At 62.9% G+C, this 23,659-nt stretch overlaps 1 protein-coding gene and 1 long non-coding RNA gene across 8 annotated transcripts in view; one reads left to right on the top strand and one right to left on the bottom strand.

Annotated features, from left to right (window-relative positions):
- Positions 1-22,791, top strand: part of BICRA (BRD4 interacting chromatin remodeling complex associated protein) — an 82,502-nt gene extending 59,711 nt beyond the window's left edge. For 3 of the 5 annotated variants that reach the window (XM_042970767.1, XM_042970766.1, XM_042970768.1), the window contains 11 exons: positions 785-850; positions 3,148-5,094; positions 5,710-5,886; positions 16,652-17,284; positions 17,438-17,618; positions 17,927-18,036; positions 18,760-18,812; positions 19,885-20,033; positions 20,155-20,249; positions 20,460-20,562; positions 21,168-22,791. In XM_042970767.1, coding sequence (XP_042826701.1) covers positions 785-850; positions 3,148-5,094; positions 5,710-5,886; positions 16,652-17,284; positions 17,438-17,618; positions 17,927-18,036; positions 18,760-18,812; positions 19,885-20,033; positions 20,155-20,249; positions 20,460-20,562; positions 21,168-22,300 — 4,647 coding nt within the window. In that variant the 3' untranslated portion in view covers positions 22,301-22,791. Of the gene's footprint in view, positions 1-784; positions 851-2,088; positions 5,095-5,709; positions 5,887-16,651; positions 17,285-17,437; positions 17,619-17,926; positions 18,037-18,759; positions 18,813-19,884; positions 20,034-20,154; positions 20,250-20,459; positions 20,563-21,167 lie in introns of those variants that run through there. The other 2 variants (XM_042970769.1, XM_042970764.1) reach the window with 2 other exon arrangements.
- Positions 18,820-22,336, bottom strand: LOC122234398. 3 transcript variants are annotated; one of them, XR_006212192.1, is made up of 4 exons: positions 22,250-22,336; positions 20,677-20,749; positions 20,073-20,189; positions 18,820-19,308 (listed from the first exon to the last, which is right to left on the bottom strand). It is a non-coding gene; the product is annotated as an uncharacterized LOC122234398 (long non-coding RNA). The 3 variants fall into 3 exon arrangements; XR_006212191.1 differs by having other exon boundaries at positions 20,073-20,186; XR_006212193.1 differs by having other exon boundaries at positions 18,820-19,286; positions 20,073-20,186.
- Positions 22,792-23,659: the final 868 nt, after the last annotated feature.

Here is a 23,659-nt window from a genome sequence, read left to right as displayed (position 1 = left end):
CTTTGGAGGTCCGTCTGGAAGGCAGAGCCGACTAGACCCGCTGGTGGAGGAGTCGTTGAGGAGGAGAGTGTGCGAATGCCTCCTAGATTTGAGTGGGTTGTGTCTTCTGAGGCTGGGGGTTCGGGGGGGGCAGATTCCACGAGCGCAGGGGGGCCCCTCGTTGGCGGTGCTGGGCGCCCGGGGTTCTGGAGAGACATCCACGTGGAAAGAGACTGGGGGGGCTCAGCCGTGGACGCACATTCCGTGGGCCCTTCCGTGGACGTCAGGTGCTGTTTCAGAGATGCGCCTTGGGAATCAGGTCCCTGCCCTCCCGGAGTCAGGCTGGGCATGGGCGCTAGGTGCCCAGATGGTGGGGGGGGGGGGGGGGGGGGGCACGCTGGGCACTTGGGCCGCGTAGAGAACGGAGTGACTTAGTAAGGAGAGACGGGTAGTTGTTGGGAGAAGGTGGCGGGTCCGTCGGGTCCTGAAGGATGTGCTGGGGTTGAAGGCTGAAGGCGGGGCTCAGCTTGGGCAGAGGCACGGAGGCAGGAGTCTAGAGTTCAAGGCAGGCGCGTCGGGAGAGCCTCGGACTCCGTGCCGGGGACACCTTGGGTTTTAGACACGCCGCCAAGCCCCTTTCTTTGGGGCCTCTTTTCTGGAGGCAGAGTGTCCCGCGATGCTGACGCCCCAGGTGCCGTCTTGGTCCCCTGGTCCGCTGTGACTTTAAATTGGTTTTTGTTCTAGAGCAGGGCCAGCCCGCTGCCCAGCTGACCTTGACCTGGGGTGGGGGCGGGTCTTGTTGCAGCTGGATGGTGACGACCTCCTGGATAACCCCGGGGAGGCCCAAAGTGCCTTCTATGAAGGTCCTGGGGTAAGTGACTCAGGGGTTCGGTGGGGGGCGGGGGGCGGGCTCTGAGTCACGGCCCGTGGTGCCCCTGGAGGCGGCCGGCGGGAGGGAGGCCCTAACGGCAAGAGGGAAGGGGGTCACGTTCACCCCTGAGGTGCTTTGCCTGGAGGAGGGTGGGGGGGCCACAGGGGGTGGAGGTGAGACCGGGTGGGGTGGCCCTGGCTCTGCCCACCGGCTCCTCGAGAAGAAGGGGAGGGTCCCGGGTCCCTGGCTTTGGGGCCTCGGGTCAGTTGGGACAGAACGGTTCTGGGGAGTTGAGGCAGAGGCCAGCTCTGGGGTTCACCAGGGGACACTCGTCTAGGGAGCAGGCAGTGTGGGGGCCTGGGGGCCTGTCCCTGCTTAGCCGTGGTTGGGTGTCCCCCAGGGGAAGGGGATCGACTGACGCAGACCTCAGTCTCCATCTGGAAAATGGGGGCAGGGGTGCCAGGCAAAGCCCAGAGTGGGGAACGCAGTGGACGTTAATTAAGCACCTACTGTGTGCCTGACCATGCCACTTGACCTTTCCTCTTCTTCCTCTTCTGCTGCTTCTCCCTTCCTCCCCCCTTCCCAACCCCCCTTCGCCTCATCCCTCCCCTTCCTCCTCCTGTCTTCTCCCTCCTCCCTCTTGTCATAACTGTCATTTATTTATTTATTTAAAAAAAAAATTTTTTTTTTTTAACGTTTATTTTTGAGACAGAGAGAGACAGAGCATGAACGGGGGAGGGTCAGAGAGAGGGAGACACACAATCTGAAACAGGCCCCAGGCTCTGAGCTGTCAGCCCAGAGCCCGACGCGGGGCTCGAACTCACGGACCGCGAGATCATGACCTGAGCCGAAGTCGGACGCTTCACCGACCGAGCCACCCAGGCGCCCCCATAACTGTCATTTATTAACACTTACTGTGTGCTACCCAGCCCTTTCCAGTCATTTTTACTTAGTGCGCACGACAGCTGTGATCATATGTTCTGAATAATTTATCTTTCATAACATAAATGATTAATCTAGAACCTGACCAATAAACCTTTATTTGACCCTTTATAGACCCAGGAACGGTGACGAGCCTGGATTCTGACTTTGCGATTAGTCATGTTGCCATCCTTTTTAAGTTTCTTTTATTTATTTATCTATCTATCTATGTATCTATCTATGTATCTATCTATGTATCTATCTATCTATCTATCTATCTAGAGAGTAGGGGAGGGACCGAGAGAGAGGGAGAGAACCCCAAGCAGGCTCCGTGCTGTTAGCCCAGAGCCAGACACGGAGCTCAGTCTCACGAACCATGAGCTCCTGACCTGAGTCGCAATCAAGCATCGGACGCTCAACCGACTGAGCCACCCAGGTGCCCCCACCATCCTTTTTTAACACCCGTGAAGCCCCTGGTCCGGCTTCAAGCCCCCTGCGTGTGATGTCCGTGAAGGTCATGACCGTCCTAGGAGGCAGGTTTGGTTGTGGCCATTTAAGTGGTTAAGAACTCAGAACCGTGCGGGTCTGGGCTGGGGGCTGATCGGGAGCCACATCCCGCCAAGCAGTCCCCTCTCTCCGTCTGGGAAAGGAGGGTGAGGGCGCACAATTCTCGCCTGTGCCACATTTGCTCAAATATCCGTGCGTGTCTCGATCGTACGTGCCTGGATCGCAATCCGGGACAGCGTGGAAGGCGCTGAAGATGTGTCCAACTCAGCACGGCCGGCCCAAAGTAAGGCCCCCGACGGTAGCTGCCGCTGTCCCTAACGAACACAACCCCGGTCTTCGATCCGGAAGCTTTGGGGGCCGGGCGTGTTTCAGAACTCCGGGTCCTTTCGGGGGTTCCGGGGAAAGTGATGCGGGACGTCACGTGACACGCTCGCTCGCCTCTCCACAGTCCGCCTCCGGAAGGGGCACGTCACGTGGGCAAATTGTGGCTCTCCCCGAGAGCGCCGCAGTCACCTTTGGTCAGGGTTTGCTACCAAAAGGGTTAGGAAGGCGTTGGCGGCCTTCGGGGGCGCTTCTGAGCGTGGGAGCTGCACGTGGAGGTTTTATGGGCCTTCATGGCTCCTTCGAGAAGAGTTTTCATTCCGTTCCGCTGACGCGTGCTGATGGGGAGAGCGAGGCCGGGGAAAGCAAGCCCCGGGTTGCACGGCAGGGCCCAGCGGAGGCCGGGATTCGAACGTAGGCGGCGGCCACGTCCAGGTGAAGCGTCCTCTCTGGCCGCGCCGGCACCGAGTGCCCTGTGCGTCAGCCCTGCCCTGCGCCAGCCCCTTGTTAACCTCTGTTCTTCCCTCCCCACCTCGCCCGGCCTCCAGCTCCACGTGCAAGAAGCTTCTGGCAACCACTTGAGCCCGGAGCCCACGCAGCCAGCCCCCAGCGTGGACCTAGACTTCCTGGAAGATGCCATCCTGGGCTCGCCTGCTGCGGGGGGCGGCGGCGGGGGCGGAGGGGGCGCCGACCAGCCCTGCGACATCCTCCAGCAGAGCCTCCAGGAGGCCAACATCACTGAGCAGACCCTCGAGGCCGAGGCCGAGCTGGACCTGGGCCCCTTCCAGCTGCCCACCCTGCAGCCCGCGGACAGCGGGGCGGGCCCGGCGGGGGCCGGAGGGGCCGCGGCCGTGGCCGCTGGGCCCCAGGCCCTGTTCCCGGGGGGCACCGACCTGCTGGGGCTGCAGGCCCCCCCCGCCGTGCTGACCCACCAGGCCCTGGTGCCGCCCCAGGACGTGGTCAACAAAGCGCTGAGCGTCCAGCCCTTCCTGCAGCCCGTGGGCCTGGGCAATGTGACCCTCCAGCCCATCCCGGGCCTCCAGGGCCTGCCCAACGGCAGCCCCGGGGGCGCCGCGGCGGCCACGCTCGGCCTGGCGCCCATCCAGGTGGTGGGCCAGCCGGTCATGGCACTCAACCCGCCCACCTCCCAGCTCCTGGCCAAGCAAGTGCCCGTCAGCGGCTACCTGGCCTCGGCGGCCGGCCCCTCGGAGCCGGTGACCCTGGCGTCGGCCGGCGTCTCGCCCCAGGGGGCGGGCCTGGTCATTCAGAAGAACCTCCCCACCGCCGTGGCCACCACGCTCAACGGGAACTCGGTGTTCGGAGGGGCCGGGGCCGCCCCCGCAGCGGCCGGCGGGGCGCCCGCGGCGGCCCCCGGCCTCGGCACGTCGCCGCTGGTGCCGGCGCCCAACGTGATCCTGCATCGCACGCCCACGCCCATCCAGCCCAAGCCCGCCGGCGTGCTGCCCCCCAAGCTCTACCAGCTCACCCCCAAGCCGTTCGCCCCCGCGGGCACCACGCTCACCATCCAGGGCGAGGCGGGGGGCCTCCCGCAGCCGCCCAAGGCCCCCCAGAACCTGACTTTCATGGCAGCGGGCAAGGCCGGCCAGAACGTGGTGCTGTCGGGCTTCCCGGCGCCGGCCCTGCAGGCCAACGTCTTCAAGCAGCCTCCGGCCACCACGACGGGGGCCGCCCCGCCTCAGCCGCCCGGGGCCCTGAGCAAGCCCATGAGCGTCCACCTCTTGAATCAGGGCAGCAGCATCGTCATCCCCGCCCAGCACATGCTGCCGGGCCAGAACCAGTTCCTGCTGCCGGGGGCGCCCGCCGTCCAGCTGCCCCAGACGCTGTCGGCCCTGCCCACCAACGTCGGCGGGCAGATCCTGGCGGCCGCGGCCCCCCACGCGGGCGGACAGCTCATCGCAAACCCCATCCTCACCAACCAGAACCTGGCGGGCCCGCTGAGCCTGGGCCCCGTGCTGGCCCCCCACTCGGGGGCCCACAGCGCCGCCCACATCCTCTCGGCCGCCCCCATCCAGGTGGGCCAGCCGGCGCTCTTCCAAATGCCCGTGTCGCTGGCCGCGGGCAGCCTGCCCACACAGAGCCAGCCGGCGCCCACGGGCCCCGCGGCCACCACCGTCCTCCAGGGGGTCACCCTGCCTCCCAGCGCCGTGGCCATGCTCAACGCCCCCGACGGGCTGGTGCAGCCGGCCCCCCCGGCCGCCACCGGGGAGGCCGCGCCCGTCCTCGCGGTCCAGACGGCCCCCCAGGCGCCACCGGCCGCCAGCACACCGCTGCCTTTGGGCCTCCAGCAGCCACCGGCGCAGCAGCCCCCCCCCCAGGCCCCCGCCCCTCAGGCCGCCGCCCCGCCTCAGGCCACCACCCCCCAGCCTAGCCCGGGCCTGGCGTCCAGCCCAGAGAAGATCGTCCTGGGACAGCCACCCTCTGCCGCCACCGCGGCCATCCTCACTCAGGACTCCCTGCAGATGTTCCTGCCGCAGGTAAGTGGCCGGGGAGGGGCGCGGACAGGGGGTGTGTGCTGTGGGGAGGGGCCAGGAGCTGGAGCTCAAGGTGTGTGTGTGTGTGTGTGTGTGTGTGTGTGTGTGTGTGTGCAGGGGGTGGGGGAGGGGAGGCAGCGACTGGGAGGGGGGCGTCTGGTGGGCTTGGGAGGGCGTCTCAGAGCGGCACTCCCTGCTCCCGGTGATGCGTGCGTCCCCGAGGGGACAGCCCGACAGAAAGACGAGGAGGGGGACTGACTGGCGGACAGGCTGACTGTCTGCTCTCCTGCTGGGGGGGATGAGAATCAGAGAGAGCCGGGCAAGACACAGACAGACAGATGGGCAGGACAGACAGATGGGGCGGGAGGCCGCGGGCGAGGTGGAGCCGGAGGACTGACGGGACCTGAGCGAAACGAACTTGCTGGGGCAGCAGGCTCCCTGGTGCCCGGACCCCGGGCTCCGAGCCGCCCCGGCCTCTGCACCCGGCCTCTCGGTGCCCCTGCGCCCGGTCCCCACCACCCCCTGCTCTGGGACGTTGGGGAGGCCGGGATCTTGGGGTGGGGAGGCTGCGGGGGCCGTGGGGTGACCTTCTGACCCTATGCGGGCTGCCCGTTTCAGGAGAGGAGCCAGCAGCCCCTCTCCGCAGACGGCCCCCACCTCTCCGTGCCCGCCTCGGTCATAGTCAGCGCCCCGCCTCCCGCCCAAGACCCAGCCCCGACCACCCCCACCGCCAAAGGAGCTGGCCTCGGCCCTCAGGCCCCCGACAGCCAGGCTTCCCCGGCGCCGGCCCCCCAGGTAGATGAACCCCAGCAGCCTCTGCCCCAGCTCAGACCGAGCCTTGCCCCTGCAAACCCCTCCTTCCTGCTCCCCCCCTCCCCCTCGCTCTGGCTGCCCTGCCTGCCTCTCTGCCTCGCTGGCTTGGGAAAGGTGTCCCTTCGCTCCCCAGATCTTTCCTGAGGGTCTCCTGGCAGCCGTGGACTCCTAGGACCAGAGCCAGGCCTGGGGGAGCCCACACCGTAGGCAGGGACACGGGGTGCACACGGCAGGCACTTCTTTCCGGAGTGACCATTTTCGCCTCCGGAGGAGTAACACGGTCAGAGGGTTCGCATCTCAAAAGATAACCGGAGATGTAGCTTGAAAAGCCCTTTCTCCTGAGCCACGGATTCCCGCCCTGCCTCCCCGGGGCGGTTCTGTGCATCCTTGTCCTTGCGTGGACAGGCAAGGCGGCGCCTGGATTCTTTTCTTCCCACTTGGTACAAAAGCAAGAGCACACTCCTCATGTGGTTTTGCACATTCTCTCGTTCAGGGACTCATCTCGGAGACGTTGCTTCATTCTTTCGCGGACCGCGCCGTTCTCCGCCGTGCCGACGGGCTGGCATTTATTTAACCGGTCCTTGTTGCCGAGCAGCTAGGTCCTTTCCAGCCTTTGGCTGAATTACCAAGCGGCAAAGCATCACCGTCTGTACGTCACTTCGCGGGGCGGGTTCTCAAAAAAGGAAAGCGCCGGGTCTGTCACAGGCGTCTGTGGTTGTGACGGGTGGTGCCAGATCGCCCTCTGTGGAGTATCGATCGGGGCACCCTTTAACAGCGGTATGTCGTCTGTGCCCGTTTCTGCACGGCCTCAGCAGCGTATTGAACTTCGCCCGTCTGCCGGGTGAAAAGCAGCTTCTCGCCTTGTTTCGGTTTGCGTTTCTGACCACGGGATTGGGCAGGTGTTCGTAGACGTAGAGCTGTTTGTGCTTTCCGTGGAATCGCCTGCTCGTACCCCTTGCCATTGAAAATTTGGGTTCCTGGCCATTTTCTTGTTGATTTGTAGCAACTCTTTACATATGAGGAACGTTGGCCTTTGTCTCACGTGAGCCATAAGCACGTGGGAGTGCTTTTTCTGGCGTCGATGTTGTACTCGTTCAAGAAGGACTCGTGGATAGGTCGATGAGCATAGGCAAGGGGAGGAGGAGGGCATAACGTCAGCAAGGTGAGGGTGGCAGAAAGCATCATGGGCTTTGGCCTTAGACGACCACGATTTCACTCTCAGGTTCTGCTACTTGCCCCGTGACCTTCAGCAACCAGTTTCTTCTTTCCCGAAACAGATATTTGGGGAACGAGGGCGCATAATAGGTGCCCGGCCTTGTGCTGACCCAGAGCAAAGCCCCGTACCCGCTGAGCCTCGATTTCTTCTTGCGCAAAATGGGGATAATAGGTTCTTACGGGTCTGTTAGGAGTAAACGAGCTACCATAGGCTTAGCCCGGAGTAAGCAGGCGGTAGGTATCCGCCATTATCATTTTTTTTTTTTTTTTTTATTGTCCCCGTTGGGGGAGAGCGGGATCCGGTCCAGAGTCACGGTCTAGGAGGACACGAGACCAAGATGGGATCCGGCCATGTCTGCATCGAGAGGAGAAGCAGAAGTGGGGGAGGGGACCAAAGGCCAGAAGCTGCCCGGCATGGGAGCAACTCACGTTGGGAGCAGTGTTTCTGGAACGGGCCAGATACGGGCCTTTCAGGAAGCAGCTTCCATGGTCCGCCGTTCCAGGGGGTTCGTAGGATCTCCTCTGAGCACTGTGGGTGCCACGGCACACATTTGCCGTGAGCAGTCATTCCAGTTTACCTAGTACCGAGGACGTTCTTAGAAGGCAGGACTTTTTTATTTTATCTTATTTTTAATGTTAATTTTTGAGAGAGAGAGAGAAAGAGAGAGAGAGACAGAGCACGAGCAGGGCAGGGGCAGAGAGAGAGGGAGACACAGAATCCGAAGCAGGCTCCGGGCTCCGAGCCGTCAGCACAGAGCCCGACGCGGGGCTCGACCTCACGAGCCGCGAGATTACGACCTGAGCCAAAGTCGGACGCTCAACCGACGCAGCCACCCAGGTGCCCCAGGACTTCGTCGTTTTAAAACTGAGACCGTCCCGGGCAAACCAGGACGCGTTTGGTCACCCTCCTTACTCCTCACGACCTTCCCCAGCCACATGTCTCAGGCCATAGCCTGCTCCCTCCGCAGCCCAGCCCGCCCTGGCCCTTGCCTGGTTCGTGTTTCTCCGTAGCACTTCCGGCCGTGTGACCGACTGTCTAGTGTCCTTGTTTACACGGTTCTCGCCATACTGTAAACTCCACGAGGGCAGAGAGTTTTGTCCGTTGTCTCTTTGCCGTATCCCCAGTGGCCAGAACAGTGCCTGGCACACAGCCGACACTCAGTGAGCCTGTATTGAATAAACCAACGGAGGAAATCATTTATTGAAGAAACGAAACACACGTACGAAACAGCCCCGCCGGTGCTGGCTCTGTGCCGAGTACGCCCCAGTGGAATCAAAGGGAGAGAACGTTCTGGGAGGAGACGCGGTTCAGCCGCAGGTGAAACAGCCTGCTAGATGGAAGCATTGAAGGCAGCGGGCTGCCCGTGAGGAGGCTGGCGAGGGTCCTGCTCTAGGCTGAGTGAGCAGGAACAGCCTCTGGGGGGGAGGAAGTATTTGAGCTGAGTCCCGAAGAAGGAGAAGTTGTGGGGAAATAGCATGTGCAAAGGCCCTGAGGCCAGGGCCAACTTGGGATGCCAAGGAATGGAAAGTAGGCTGGAGTTGGGGGGGGGGTGGAGCGAGATAGGGTCGGAGAGTTCTGTGGTGCCTCGTGGGCCAATGAGTTGGGCCCTGGCAGTCAGGGGGCCATGGCCTTGTCTGATTATATGATTTTCAGTGATCCTTCTGGCTTCCACTGGAGAGTGGTTTGGTGGGCCATGTGAATGGAGGTCCAGAGATCCTCATGGGACAAGGACAAGGACAGTGCTTCAAAGGGGTGGTCACAGTGATGGTGGAGGCAAGTAGACGGATTCAGGGGACGGTTTGGAGCTCGCTTCAGGATCAGAGGCACGAGGAGGAGGGCGTTATGGGAATAGCTTCGTGAACGACACCATTTCTCTTACGGTGAGACCTTGGATCGTGAGTAACTTGTCCTGGGAGCGTCCCTCGCGGGCCCTTGTGTTAGCGGACATTTCTAATAAATTGTAACTTGCTAGGCGAGCGAGGTCTCGCAGCCCGGGTCGTACGTGACGCCGAACGTCCCACGATCACAACTGGGCCGGTGGTTCTCGAAATTCACTTTGCTCTACGAGTGCTTTGGATTACAAGCGTGTTTCCGGGACGAATTACACTCGCACACCCAGGTTTTCCCGCGTTTCTGCGTGCTGTTCCAGACACTTTAGAAGCCTTAGCTCCTTGAAACCTCCCTCAGGTAGGCGGTGCGACTATCCCCATTTTACAGGTGAGGAAGCAGAGGCACAGGGCGAGGCAGTCCCTTGCCCGCGGTTCCCCAGCTGGTAGGGCCTGGATTCGAACCCTGACGGTTTGTTGCCAGAAACACCCGAGGGATGCAGGAAGCCAGAGCCGAGCGTGAATCGCGGCTCTGCTTCGCGTCGGGGGCTCCGAGGCGCAGTTGACTCGTCTGCAAAATGGGCACGAGGCCACCGGCCTCACGGGCGCTCGGCACGGAGCAGGCATTCGGGGAGCAGATACGTGCCACGGGCGGGAACAGTGGTAACGGTGCCGTGGCTGACCTTGGAGAAGAGAGGACAGTGTGCGTGGAAGCTGGTTCCCAGTCTTACATACACACACACACACACACACACACACACACACACACACACGGGTCCGCACCGTGTAGGCGGGCTGTGGCTTTTGTGCCTACGAGAGCGCATGGCATGATGAGAGGTTCTGGACGAACGTCTGTGGGCTGAGCAAGTAGGTGGGTGGGCGGGTGGGGGGCTGACCCGGTGGACAGGCGGGCGAGCGGACGGACTGAAGCATGAAGGCAACACAGAAACGTCAGCCAGGTCCCGACTTGTGATACGCGTGCACGCTCGTGTGCCAGGCCCGTCCCCAGGCCGGAAGGCTGCCATCACGTGGTTCTTTCGTGCGGCCCCCGTCCCCCAGGCACCTGCTTCGTGGCCAGCCTTCCGCAGGGACGTCCAGATGAGGGGATTGATTTTGTCATCGATACCCCGGCTCTTGAAATTGTCCCTTGATGGGGCTGTATCTTCAGGGACGGAACACTGACCATCCCGCTCAGGGAGCGCAAAGCCTCCCGTGTATTGTTTATAGCGGGCTCTGGGGAAAAAAAAAAAGCCACCACCGTTGTCGCCGTTATTCAAAAAGCGTTACTTGCGTGTGGTTTAAAAAATTCAGTTTGGGGCGCCTGGGTGGCTCCGTTGGCTGGGCATCCGGCTTTGGCGCGGGTCGCGATCTCGCGGTCCGTGAGTTCGAGCCCCGCGTCGGGCTCTGGGCTGACAGCTCGGAGCCCGGAGCCTGCTTCGGATTCTGCGTCTCCCTCTCTCTGCCTCTCCCCTGCTCACTCTCGCTCGCTCGCTCTCTCTCTCTCTCTCTCTCTCAAAATAAACTTAAAAAAAATACAGCTTACAAAGAAAAGAAGTGTATACGGTTAATTCCAGCGAGTCTTCCTTTTCGTGGGATTTCTGGCCCTTTCCGCATATAGACACCCTCCCCCCCCACCGCCGGCAGTTTCTTTGTAGAGTGCCACCTTGTGGCGTCATAGGGCAGGCACCGCGGACGTTTGAGGCCGGGTCGTTCTTCATCGTGGGGGGCCGTCCCGTGCTCTGTGGCGCGTGGGTAGCATCCCCTGCCTCCGCCTCCTCGTTGCCAGTAACACCCCTTGTCCAGTGGGGACAACCATGGAGATCTTCAGGGGTTGCCGTGTGTCGCTTGGGGAACCGAATCACCTGGGCTGGGAACCGCCCCTGTGCACTTGGCCAGCATCCCTCGTTGTCTGAACTTGGACCCAGGGAGATGCGAGAGCCCCTGTGTGTGTGCAAGGTGGGCGCACACTTTCCCTTTGCGTTTACACACAGAAGCGCCCCATCCTGTTCTCCTGTATCTTGCTTTGCCCGTTCAGCGATACCTCTCGGACCCCTGACTTGCAGACTTTTATTTTTTTATTTTTTTTATTTAAAAAAAAATTTTTTTTTTCAACGTTTTTTATTTATTTTTGGGACAGAGAGAGACAGAGCATGAACGGGGGAGGGGCAGAGAGAGAGGGAGACACAGAATCGGAAGCAGGCTCCAGGCTCCGAGCCATCAGCCCAGACCCCGACGCGGGGCTCGAACTCACGGACCAAGAGATCGTGACCTGGCTGAAGTCGGACGCTTAACCGACTGCGCCACCCAGGCGCCCCAACTTTTATTTTTTTTTTTAATGTTTCTTTATCTTCGAGAGGGAGAGAGAGACAGAACGTGAGCAGGGGAGAGGCCTAGAGAGAGAGAATCCGAAGCAGGCCCCAGGTTCCGAGCGGTCAGCACAGAGCCCGACGCGGGGCTCGAACTCACGGACCGCGAGATCGTGACCTGAGCCGAAACCAAGAGTCAGACATTCAACCGACTGAGCCACCGAGGTGCCCCTTAAAGATTGTATTTTTAAGTAATCTCGGCACCCAACTTGGGGCTCAAACTCACAGCCCCAAGATCAAGAGCCACGTGCTCTCCTGAGCGAGCCAGCCAGGTGCCCCTCCTCTGTTCTTTTTAATTTTTTTTTTTAACGTTTTATTTATTTTTGAGACAGAGAGAGACAGAGCATGAACGGGGGAGGGTCAGAGAGAGAGGGAGACACAGAATCTGAAACAGGCTCCAGGCTCTGAGCTGTCAGCATAGAGCCCGATGCGGGGCTCGAACTCATGGACCGCGAGATCATGACCTGAGCCGAAGTCGGCCGCTTAACCGACTGAGCCACCCAGGCGCCCCTCCTCCGTTCTTTTTAAATGCTGGTCACAACCCCACTAAAATGACCGGGCTGGTCACAACCATTAACCAATAGGCACTGGGTGTGGTTTGAAAACCACCGTCCAGGAGAACAGCCATGGGGCAGTCATCAGGCGTGGGGACTCTGGAAACCCCACCCTGCCCCTTCCAAGGCTGCGACCCTAGCCAGGTGACTGACTTCTCTGTGCCTCAGTTTCCTTCCCTGTAAAACAAGGGTGATGATAAGAGCATCTACGTCACAGGGTTGTGGTGAGGAGTAAGTTCATACGTGTTAAAATGCTCAAACGGGGTCAGGCGTGTTGAAAATGCCACAAGATGACAGAAGCCGGGCAGATGCTCCGTAAAGGGCCAGTAGTAACCATTTGGGGCCTTGCGGTCTCTGTCGCGGCCCTAGAGCGCACGTAAACGAGTGAACGCGTCCGTGTTGCGATAAAACTTTATTTATGGACACTGAACTTTGAATTTCCTATTATCGTCACCAGTCACAAAATATTCTCCTCCTGATTTCTATGCCGCCATCTAAAAATGTAAAACACACACACACACACACACACACAACAAGCCTCTTCTTAGCTTGTGGGCTATATATGGAATGATAGGCCAGGCAGGCCAGGCTGGCCCCGTCGGCCCGTGGGCTGCAGTGCCCTGTAGTTTCGTTATTTATCGACGTGGTTCCCTGTTGGAAAGAATACCGAAGGTGGCTTCCTGGGCAAACAGCGTTTCTATAAATATGCCGGTACCCAGGCTTTGCACGGTGGTGTGAAAATGCCTGCAGGGTACGTTTCTAGAAATGGAACTTCTAGATCAGAGAGCGTATGTGCTTCCCAAGCACTTTATGGAAGGCGTTGAAGCGATTGTGCCTTCGTGGGCTTTTGCCCGTGAAGCCTCCTCCGATGGCTCCTGGCCAGGCCGCGGGATGTTCCGAATTCGGCACGAACGCCGTCTACATCTGGGCAGTGGGACTCTCCTGGTGAACGGTCCCCTCGTGTGGTAGTTTTTTAAAACATGACCGGAAGACTCCTTTCGTGCCAATTTCGAGAATTTCTAAAACACGGAAAAGAACGAAGAAGGAAAATCAGTCCGTGCAGGGGCCGCCGGTAACATTTGAGGGGGGGGGGGGTGTCGTGAAGTTTTCTTTCAGCCTGATCTTCTCCCCCAACCCATTTCAGACATTTTTTTAATTTGGGGGCGACTGGGTGGCTCAGTCGGTTACGCGTCTTGATTCTTGATTTCGGCTCAGGTCACGATCTCACGGTTTTCGTGAGTTCGAGCCCCTCGTCGGGCTCTGCGCTGATGGCGTGGAACGAGCCTGCTTGGGATTCTCTCTCTCCCACTCTCCCTCTCTCTCTCTGCCCCTCCCCCGCTCGCTGTGCCCCCCCCCCCCAAAAAAAAAACAAACTAAAAAATAAATAAAATAAAACATTTCTAATTTTTAGCATTAGGTGTTCTGTGCACATGGCTCAATCATCCGAAAGCAGTTCTTAGCGTTTTGAAGCCCCACCCCAGGCCTACCTTCCCAACCCACCGGCCCCTGCAGGAAACCACAATTCCTTATTTGGCGTATAGACTTCCGTGTTCCGCGCGTGCGCCGCCGGGGTTACGTGTGGATTTACGTTTCTCCCCCGTCTCCGACCGCCCAGAAGGTAGCACATTCTAGGCCCGTCTTGGCAGCCGGCGGAGAGTTTCCTGGATCCCTTGGTGCAGCTGGGCGGTGTTCCTCCGTATTCCTCCGCAGGGATGGACGTGAACATGGGTCCACGGGACGCTTTTGGTGTGCATTTCTCTGGTTACAAGCGCGGTTGAGCATCTCTCGAAATGGATGAGCCTCTGTGTTTCCTTTTCTGTGCGCTGTCTGATCATGCCCTTTGCCCCTTGTTCTCGCTGGTTGTTAGTGATTTCTGGAGGCTGATGGCATGTGCTCTGAATTACAACTGTTTCCCCCGTGTTATCATTTGGTTTTTTTGACTTGGTTGGGGAGTGGGGGTGCTGTGTTTGTCTGTATAAATATATTTTTTTCATTTTTAATGTTTATTTTTGAGAGGGAAAGAGACAGAGTACAAGCAGGGGAGAAGCAGAGAGAGAGAGAGAGAGACACGGAATCCGAGGCAGGCTCCAGGCTCTGAGCTGTCGGCACAGAGCCCCACGCGGGGCTCGAGCTCACGGACCGTGAGATCATGACCTGAGCCGAAGTCGGACGCTCAACCGACTGAGCCACCCAGGCGCCCCTGTATTTGTCTGTATTTTTAATGAGTAGGGGACGAATTTTTTCAGTTCTTATTTTTAAATGTTGAAAAAGGATTTGAAATATACAGCAACGTTCTAGGAACTGTAGAGAACCCATGGGTGTTCTTTGCTCTGTAACCGGATGTATCAGTTATCTGTTGCTGCGTAACAAATTGGCCCCCCACACTGAGCGGCTTTAACCAATAAGCATTAACTTACCTCGCATAGTTCGTGAGGATTGGGAATCTGGAAGCAGCTTAGCTGGAATCTGCTGGCTCACGGCCTCTCATGAGGAGGTCAGTTAGGGCTGCCGTTATCCGAAGGTTTGTCGGGGCGGGAGACTATGCTTCCAAGGGGGCGGGCTCACGCCCCCCCTGGCAGATGGCCTCAGCTCCTCCCCACGCAGCCCTCTCCAAGGGGCACCTCAAAACCCGCTCCAAAGTTTGCTTCCCCCAAAGTAAATGATCCACGAGAGAGTCCTGGGACAAAAGCCGCGGTCTTTTCTAGAACTGCATCTTGGAAGTGGTGTATGCCCATCTCCGCCAAATCTGTTGGTCCCAGAGACTAACCCTGGGACGAGACCCAGGGTGGGAGGAGACCGAATAATGAGGAGGGAGGTGGGCATCGGTGGGGGCCGCCTCAGAAGCTTGGCTGCCGCCCCGATGTACCCGTCGGCAGCGTGCTGTGTTCTCTTTATCCTCCGTTCTCTCGAGGTGTGTCCGTTTTTATGCTGAAGCATATGCGTCTCCATCGCAGACGTTCTCCTTTCCTCCTTAATGCCTCAGCCTTCGAGAACAAGAGTGTTCTCTGACTTGACCGCCGCCCAGTTAGCAAATGCAGCAAACTGAGCATTGAGACAGAACCATTGTCCACGGTGCATAATTTATGTAGCCAGTTGTCCAGCGGTCAGGTAATGTGTTCCTCTCATTTCCCTTAGCTTGCCGGCCGTCGTCTGGCCACCTTGCTCAGCTTCCCGCCTCACTTACTTGGGCTTCTCGAACCTGCTCTGGCCACGTGGGTTGTTTTCCCGCGTTCTCTGTTGTAAATACCCCCCCAACCATTCAGCAAGTGCCTGAATGGTTCCCATCCCAGATTCCTAGAGGGCGGCGTACCAGGTCAAAGTCATGACCCCTTCAAAGCCCCCAGGCCAGGGGGCCCACCCGGGCGACAACCTCACCGGCCCCGTGTGAGAGCCGAGGGCCTCTCGGATCTCTCCTTAGAGGTCGCAAGCCTTCGGGGAGGTGTGGATTGATTGGTTTGGGGGGGCTTTCGGTTTGAACGGCGGGAAGTTCTTCAGGGCCAGCCTCGGAAGGGTCCAGGGCGCTGGAGGCTTGACATCATGAGTCGGCCCACGTTGGGGGCTCAAGGCAGAGAGCCCCGGCTTTGGAGCCTGGTAGCACGGGTGGCCTCGGGAAGTCCCCTGAGCCCTCTGAGCCCGAATCCTTCCCCATCAACTGGGAAGTCACGGGGCGGGGGTGAGGCAGGGGGACTCGGGACCAGCCCGTCTCGGCTCCCTGACCTCCGTTTCCCCCCGCGTGAAGTGGTTTCAGCGTTTTCTCTGCTTTCAGGCCAGTGGAGGGACCACGCGTAAGTGGTTGCAGGTGGCCGTCCGTGCATACATCAGTGTGGGCTGTCCCCGGGGTGTGGACCCCGTGACAGCAGAAGGGGGCCAGCCCGGGGCGGGCACACAGCTGGTGCTCACGGGTTAGACGGGGGCGGCTGGGGTCGTGATTCCGGGGGGGGAGGGGTGGGGAAGGGGACAGCGCAGAGGCGCTCGGTCGGAGGTGTGTTTTAGGCCAGGTCACCGTGTACGTGTAACAGACCCGTGCCCGGACCGCGTGTGCCCGTCTGAGAGACACAAACACACAGGCACACGCACCCGTGGCCCCCCGGGTGGGCCCGCAGCCACGGCCACGCAGGCACACGGGGGCAGAGGTCGCGGACACTTAGAGGGCCCATGGCTCTGGGCCGGCGTCCAGAGGGCCCTGGCCCTGACCCTCAGTTGCCACCCTCGTCCTGGGCGCTCTGGGGCCCCCAGCCCCCCGTATCGGTGCCGGTGTCCGTGTTCCCGGCTCAGCCGGACGGCCAGGCCCCTCGGGGCTGGCGGCTGGGATGCCGTCGCTGTCCGGCCACCTCCTTCCCCTTTGCTGCTCTGCTCGCGCTCCCTGGCCCCCCTGCCTCCCCGCTGGGCAGCTGGTGTGGTGTCCCCGCCGCCTGCCCGCCCGCCCGCCGTCACCACTGCTTTCTCTGCTGCTGCCCTCGAACCCTGCAGAGCTCACCCGCGTGGGGGGGGGGGGAGGAAGGGGACCTCCAGGGAGGGGGTGAGATCAGAGGAAAAGGGACCGAGGTGGGGTGGGGGCAGGTGGAGGGGTGGGGTCGGGGGACCCGTAGGCGGGTGCAGCGGGCTGTTCGGAAACGAGGGGCGGGAAGGAGAAGCCGTGCTGAGTCCTTTCTCTCGAGACAAGGGGTGGCTCAGGAGGAGGTCATTCGGTGGGGGCAGCTGGGGTGCCCAGCGTACTGGGGCAGCGGGAGCCAAGGTTGGTTCTGACCCCCACCCCCTCCCCTCTCCCTCCCTCCCCCTGCCCAGATCCCGGCAGCCGCTCCACTCAAGGGCCCAGGCCCCTCCTCGTCCCCGTCACTACCTCACCAGGCCCCTCTGGGAGACAGCCCCCACCTGCCCTCCCCACATCCCGCCAGGCCCCCCTCCCGCCCGCCCTCCCGCCCCCACTCCCGCCCGCCCTCCCAGCCCCAGAGCTTGTCCCGCCCGCCCTCAGAGCCCACCCTGCACCCTTGCCCCCCGCCCCAGGCGCCCCCGACTCTGCCGGGCATCTTTGTCATCCAGAACCAGCTGGGGGTCCCGCCACCGGCCGGCACCCCGGCCCCCGCGGCCCCAGGCCCCCCCCAGCCCCCGCTGCGCCCCCCATCCCAGCCCCCGGAGGGGCCGCTGCCCCCGGCCCCCCACCTCCCGCCCGCCTCGGCCCCCTCTGTCGTGGCCTCCACGGACGCGTCCGCCAGGCTGCAGGCCCCGACGCCGCCTGACTTCCAGCTGCAGTTTCCGCCCGGCCAGGGGCCCCACAAGTCCCCCACGCCCCCTCCGACCCTCCACCTGGTCCCTGAGCCCGCAGCGCCCCCCCCACCGCCTCCTCGGACCTTCCAGATGGTGACCGCCCCCTTCCCGGCGCTGCCCCAGCCGAAGGCTCTGCTCGAGAGATTTCACCAGGTAATCGGAGGCAGGGACCAGCCCCGCCGCCCGCCCCGCGAGCCCTGGCCTCCCCGCACAGTCTTGACGGGGAGACCCTCCCCAGCCCTGGCGCCCGGCCGCCGCCACCCCTAGGTGCCACCTACCCCTCAACCACCTGTCCCCCGTCCTCAGGTGCCGTCCGGAATCATTCTCCAGAACAAGGCCGGGGGGGCCCCCGCCGCCCCGCAGACCTCCGCCAGCCTGGGGCCCCTCGCCAGCCCCACCGCCTCGGTGCTGGTCAGTGGGCAGGCCCCGTCCGGGACCCCCACCGCCCCCAGCCATCCCCCTGCCCCGGCACCCATGGCCACCGCAGGTAGGGGAGAGGTAGCCCCACGCAGGAGGAACGGGGGGCTGAAGGCGGGTGGGCAGGGGGAGGGGGTGCGGGCCGGGGCAGAGCTGTGGGTGCGTGAACCAAGGGGTCACCCGGACCTCACGGGACAGGGAAGGTGCAGGAGGAAGGGCTGTCTCCCCCGATCCGAGGGGGCGCTCAGTTCAGGGCTAGGCCGGGCTACCGAGGCCAAAGAACCAGAGGAAAGTGGGCACGGGCTTGGGGGTCACAACGTGGAGGGGCCTTTGTGCCAGTGACCCCTGAGCCCGGTCTGCCCCCACCCCCACCCCCAGGCCTCCCTCCTCTGCTTCCTGCCGAGAGCAAAGCTTTTGCCAGCAACCTCCCGACCCTGAGCGTGGCCAAGGCCGCCGCGGCTGGGCCGGGGAAGTCTTCTGGGCTGCAGGTAAGGGGCCACCAGAGTGGGGGGCGCTCTAGGGCCAAAGCAGCGTCACCGGGGAACCGGGAAAGGGTCCCGCGGGACAGAGGAGGCCAAGCGACAGGTGCCCAGTCTGGGCGGTGGGTCCAACACCAGGTCAGCCCGGTGGGCGCCTGTGAGAGCATGAGACGGACGGAGAGCCACAGACCCCGAGACAGAGCGTGATGACAGGAGTGATGGCCCGAGTGGGTCCCTGGGGGCGGCAGCCGGGAGAGGTTGAGGCTGGAGGAGGAGGGAAGGGTCGGGGAGTCGTGCCATGGGGGGCCCAGACTGGAGGGGGGCAGAGCAGTGTGGGGGAGACTGAGGCAGAGACCGGCTGCAGGAAGTGCAGGGCGGAGGGGGGAGGAGGGAAGGCAAGAACACAGCCGGTGGAGGGACCAGGATGCCAGTGTCTGGGAGGGCCTCGGAGGCCAGATCGCTGCCGGTGGCCGAGAGGGAAGTGGGGGCGACTCCAGACGGTCAGCAGGGTCGGGGGGAGGCCGATACCCACGTTGGAGAAGGGGCGGGAGAGAGCCAGGCAGGTTCAGCGTGACAGGCGGCGGGTCCCGGGGCCGGGACCCCACCGCGGGGGGGCGGGCGGGGGGCATGGGCCCGCTCACCTTTGCCAAGGGCCAGGTAGAAGGGGGGTCCGGGCGCCGAGGGCAGGCCTCTCTGTGCCGATACCTCTCACCCGCCGGTCTCCTTCTGCAGTACGAGAGCAAGTCGAGGAAACCCCCCACCCTTCAGCCCAGCAAAGAAGCCTGGTGAGTTGCCGCCCCGCCCCCAGCCTTCCCCGAGGCTGGGGAGCAGGCTGTGGGGACCACCCTTCAGAAGGGGTTAGCTGTGTGATTTGGGCCAATAGGATTCCCCCGCAGACCCTCGGTTTCCTCTCTAGAAAATGGGGTGGGAGTCGTAGCGGTCACAGGGCAACAGGTGTGGGTTCCTGGACGCTGGCAAGACGGGCGGGGGTTCGAGGGAAGAGGTGGATGGGAGTCCAGGTTGGTGCGTAGATCGTTGTGGGTCCGCGGGGCTGTTCGGATGGCATTTGGGTGGACGGGCGTTGGGGTGGGCGATGGGGGGCCTGGATGGGTGTGGGGGTGGATAGATGGACATTTGGGTGGGCGGGGGGTCTGGGCGGGCGATGGGTAGACCTCGGGCGCTCGCCTGCATGCTCTGTCTCGTCTGCCCTCCCACGGCAAGTGTTTGTCAGGACTCAGGGCCCAGTCCTGTGCTGGATTCTGAAAACACAGGACAAGGATCCTGTGAAAACACAGGAGAGACAGTCACACCATAAAGCGATAGAAGTCACCGCTACGGGCTGTGGTAGAAAACAGCCCTGGAGAGAACTGGATCCTACCCGCCCACCTCCCAACCCCCCCTTCCCAGGGTTGCGGTTGGGACCGAGGCAGACTGGGGACGTGCTGACCCCTGGCGGCAGGAGACGGTAGAACAGTAGGGCATGGGAGGAGGCGCTCGAAGCCCTGGCCTCCGGCTCCCAGCCCTGCCTCTCCCTCGCCCTGAGTCCCCTGGGTGGAGGCAGGTCACTCCTCTGGGCCTCGAGTCCTTCATCTGTAGAGTGGGGACAGTGAGCGCGCCTCCTCCCTTGGGCTGTTGCCAGAGTCCGTGAGACAGAACGAGGCTGCTCAGCACGCATTAGGACATTTCCCCGGTTGTGGGCACTGGGGGCCCCCGGGGGCTCGGGGCCGGGACCTGGTTTCTCCAGGCCTCACCACCAGCTCTGTGTGTGTGTGTGTGTGTGTGTGTGTGTGTGTGTGCGCGCGCGTGCGTGTGCCTGTGCGTGCGTGCCGTCTCTCCCCACCCCACCCCACCCCCCAGTTTCCTGGAACATTTGCACAAACATCAGGGCTCCGTCCTGCACCCTGACTACAAGACAGCCTTCCCCTCCTTCGAGGATGCCCTGCATCGCCTCCTGCCCTACCACGTTTACCAGGGTGCCCTCCCCTCCCCCAACGACTACCACAAAGGTGAGCCCCCCCCCGCCCCCCCCCCGGGACTCTCCCTACCTGGTCTCTAGCGTGGGGAGGATCAGCGCGAGCCCCGCCCCCCCAGCGTCTGTGCCTCTGGACCTCGTCTCTTCTTCCTTAGTGGATGAGGAGTTTCAGACGGTCTCCACGCAGCTGCTGAAACGCACCCAGGCCATGCTCAATAAATACCGCCTTCTGCTCCTGGAGGAGTCCCGGGTAGGGCGCTGTCCCCCTTGCTCCCCGGGAGAGACCCTGCCCTTTTCCCCTTGCCACCCCCCCCCCCTTCTGGGCAGGGTGGAGGGAGGGAGGGAGGCTGGTGGTCAGATCCCAAGAAGGACAGTTTGGAATCTGCTCCCAGCCTTCTGGGTTTGCCCCCCCCCCGGGCCCTCCCCCTCCTGGCTGCTATTCTCTCTTCTCCCCCCTCAGAGGGTGAGCCCCTCAGCGGAGATGGTCATGATCGACCGAATGTTCATTCAGGAGGAGAAGACCACTCTTGCCTTGGACAAACAACTGGCCAAGGAGAAGCCCGGTGGGTGGGGAGGGGAGGGGAGGGGAGGGAGGGGAGGGCGAGGTGCCCCCCAACTGGTGCCCCTACTCTGGAGTTAGACGGGGGTTGGGGAGGAAGAGAGGTGCGTGGCCTTACCTCCTACCACTAGGAGGCGCCCGAGCCTCGCCTCCGCGCAGTGCCTGGGTCTATCTAGCCTGACCTGCGGGCTCTGAGACCAGAGAGAAGGGGGTTCGTTTCCTTCATCACTGTGTGTCTGTTGCACTCCATCCTGGCAGAGAGGGGACCACCCCCCCCCCCCCCCCCGCAGCCACCAGGAGATAGAAAAGCGGGGGAGCAGAGCCAGGACTAGGGTGAAGTCAGCAAGGCGTCTGGGTGACACAATGTAAGGGCCATTCACAGCGGCCGACTCCTGCTTGCACAGCAGGGGGATTTGGGAATGGCAGGGGCGTCGTAGCCACCCGTGTGTCCGTCCTGAAGGCCTGATGAGCCCGGGCCTCAGCCCGCGGCCCGGCGGCTGGTGGCCGCGGGCTGCTCGCCGCACCGGGGCTCCCCCTGGCCGCGCCCTTCGCGGGCGCCTCGCGCCTCTCCTGACCCCCGCGCGTTTTCTCGGCCCCCTGGTTTTGCAGACGAGTACGTGTCTTCCTCGCGCTCCCTTGGCCTCCCCATCGCCGCCTCTTCCGAGGGACATCGGCTCCCCGGCCACGGCCCACCGCCGTCCTCGGCGTCCGGGGCCCCCGCCCAGCCCCCTCTGCACCTGCCCACCAAGCTGGTGATTCGGCACGGAGGGGCGGGTGGCTCGCCTTCCGTGACCTGGGCTCGGGCGTCCTCCTCCCTGTCCTCCTCCTCCTCCTCCTCCTCTTCCGCCGCCTCCTCCCTGGACGCCGACGAGGACGGCCCGATGCCCTCCCGCAACCGCCCTCCCATCAAGACCTACGAGGCCCGCAGCCGCATCGGCCTCAAGCTCAAGATCAAGCAGGAAGCCGGGCTCAGCAAGGTGGTCCACAACACGGCCCTGGACCCTGTGCACCAGCCGCCGCCCCCCGCCGCCCTCAAGGCAGCCGAGCCCCCGCCCCGGCCGCCGCCGCCGCCCCCGCCGCCGCCGCCGCCGCCCCCGGCCACCGGCCAGATGAACGGCACGGTGGACCACCCGCCGCCGCCGCCGCCGGCCACCGACCGCAAGCCGGCGGCGGCCCTGGCCCCGCACTGCCCGCGGCTGCCCCTGCGGAAGACGTACCGCGAGAACGTGGAGGCCCCGGGCAGCGGGGCGGGGGAGGGGGCCGGGGCCGGCAGAGCCCGGGGCGGCAGCCCGGCGCCGCCGCCGCCGCCGCCCGCCAAAGTGGACGAGGCCACCAGCGGGCTCATCCGCGAGCTGGCCGCGGTGGAGGACGAGCTGTACCAGCGCATGCTGAAGGGGGCCCCGCCGGAGCCCGGGGCCGGCGGCGGGCAGGGCAGCGGCAGCCGGGATCCCGCCTGGGAGGCGCCTCCAGCCAAGCGGCGCAAGTCCGAGTCGCCCGACGTGGACCAGGCCAGCTTCTCCAGCGACAGTCCGCAGGACGACACGCTCACGGAGCACCTCCAGAGCGCCATCGACAGCATCCTGAACCTCCAGCAGGCCCCGGGTCGGACACCTGCACCCCCGTACCCCCACGCCGCCCCGACGGCCGTCGCGCCCGCCTCCCCGTCGCCGCTGCACAGGCCCGAGGCCTACCCGCCCTCCAGTCACAACGGCGGCCTCGGCGCCAGGACGTTGAACAGATAACACCGGGCTGGTCTTCCCTTCCCCTGTCCCGCCTCCCCAGGTCCGCGCGGACGCCGGGGTGGGGGGGGGGGGGGGCCCGGCCGGGCGCCTGACCTCAGCCTCCTGGGGGGGACACGAGCCGCCGGGGATCCCCCGACAGTTTTTCTTGCCTAAGTTATTTGAGTCACAAAGGCCCCCTCCCCCACTTCCCGCGCCAGCCGGGCTTGTTGGGTGTGGGATCGGGGGACTTCGGGGAGGGGGCTGTGGTGTAAAATGCCCCCCTGCCAAAGGTGGGGGCGATCCCGGTGTTTCGTCATTTCCTATTTCTTCCCGCTTCCTGCCACGCTCTGCCCCACCGTCGGGGGATGGGGGTGGGGGGCACGTGTGCGTTTGCCGGGGTTGCAGGTACCCTGGTTGCTCCCCACGCGTGTCCCCGGACTGGGCTCGTCCGCGTGGCTTCAGAGACCCACGCGCCGAGGGCGCTCAAAGCTGGGGGGGCTGGGGGAGGGGGGTCCCTGCCAGCCTCGCCCAGCCCCCCCCCTCTCTCTCTAGCGCCCCCCACAGGCTGTGAGAAGAACCACAGGGCAGGGCGGGCGACAGCCAGCGTCCCGGGGGGGGGGCCCCCCTCTCGGAGGGCTGTGCCCGCGGGCACCGTGTCACATCCACGTGTGTGCGTCCAGCTCCGTGTCCTGTGTCCCCCCCCCCCCCGTGTGTGTGCTCGAGTGAGCAAGAGAGAGAGAGAGAGATTTCGAACCCTCCCGTCCCTCGACTTAAAATCCGAGCACCTCCCAAACAGGAAACCGGGGTCTCCCTCCCACCCCTCCACCCCTCACCCCCACCCCAGCCAGTCTTCCCAATGTTCTTCCTGCCGCCAGCCACCCGCGCCAGATTTTGAAATCTCGGAGACAAAAACTAGTACTGTAAGATAAATTTTTTTGTACTGTATTTATTGTGTATAACGATTTTTTTAAAGGAGAATTCTGTACATTTAGAACTCTTGTAAATTAAAAAACTGATCCTTTTTTTAAAACTGTACCGACTCTGTCTCGGCCCCATTGCTTTTGGGTCTTTGTTGCGGGCGGGGGTGGGGGGTAGGGAGGGCGGGGGGAGTGGTTTGAAGTCTAGGGGGTGGGTCCAGACCTGAGCGGGGGAAGGGCATCGTGAGGGCTCGATTCCACGTATATTTGTTGAACGCCTGTCGGGTGCCTGTTCTAGGCACAGGGGTGCGGGCGGCCGAGCAGGGCAGACAGAAGCCCCTACCCTGGGGGAGAAGCGGAGAAGGCCGACGGAAAGCAGTTAAACCAAACACGGGTGATTCTTACCGTCCCCCCCATAAAGTTCTGTGGTCTCCGCGAAGGCCGAATCCGCGAATACTGAAGT

This window comes from Panthera tigris, chromosome E2 (genome assembly GCF_018350195.1).
Source record: "Panthera tigris isolate Pti1 chromosome E2, P.tigris_Pti1_mat1.1, whole genome shotgun sequence".
Classification (NCBI taxonomy): Eukaryota; Metazoa; Chordata; class Mammalia; order Carnivora; family Felidae; genus Panthera; species Panthera tigris.
This window is presented reverse-complemented; position numbering and strand designations above follow the sequence as displayed.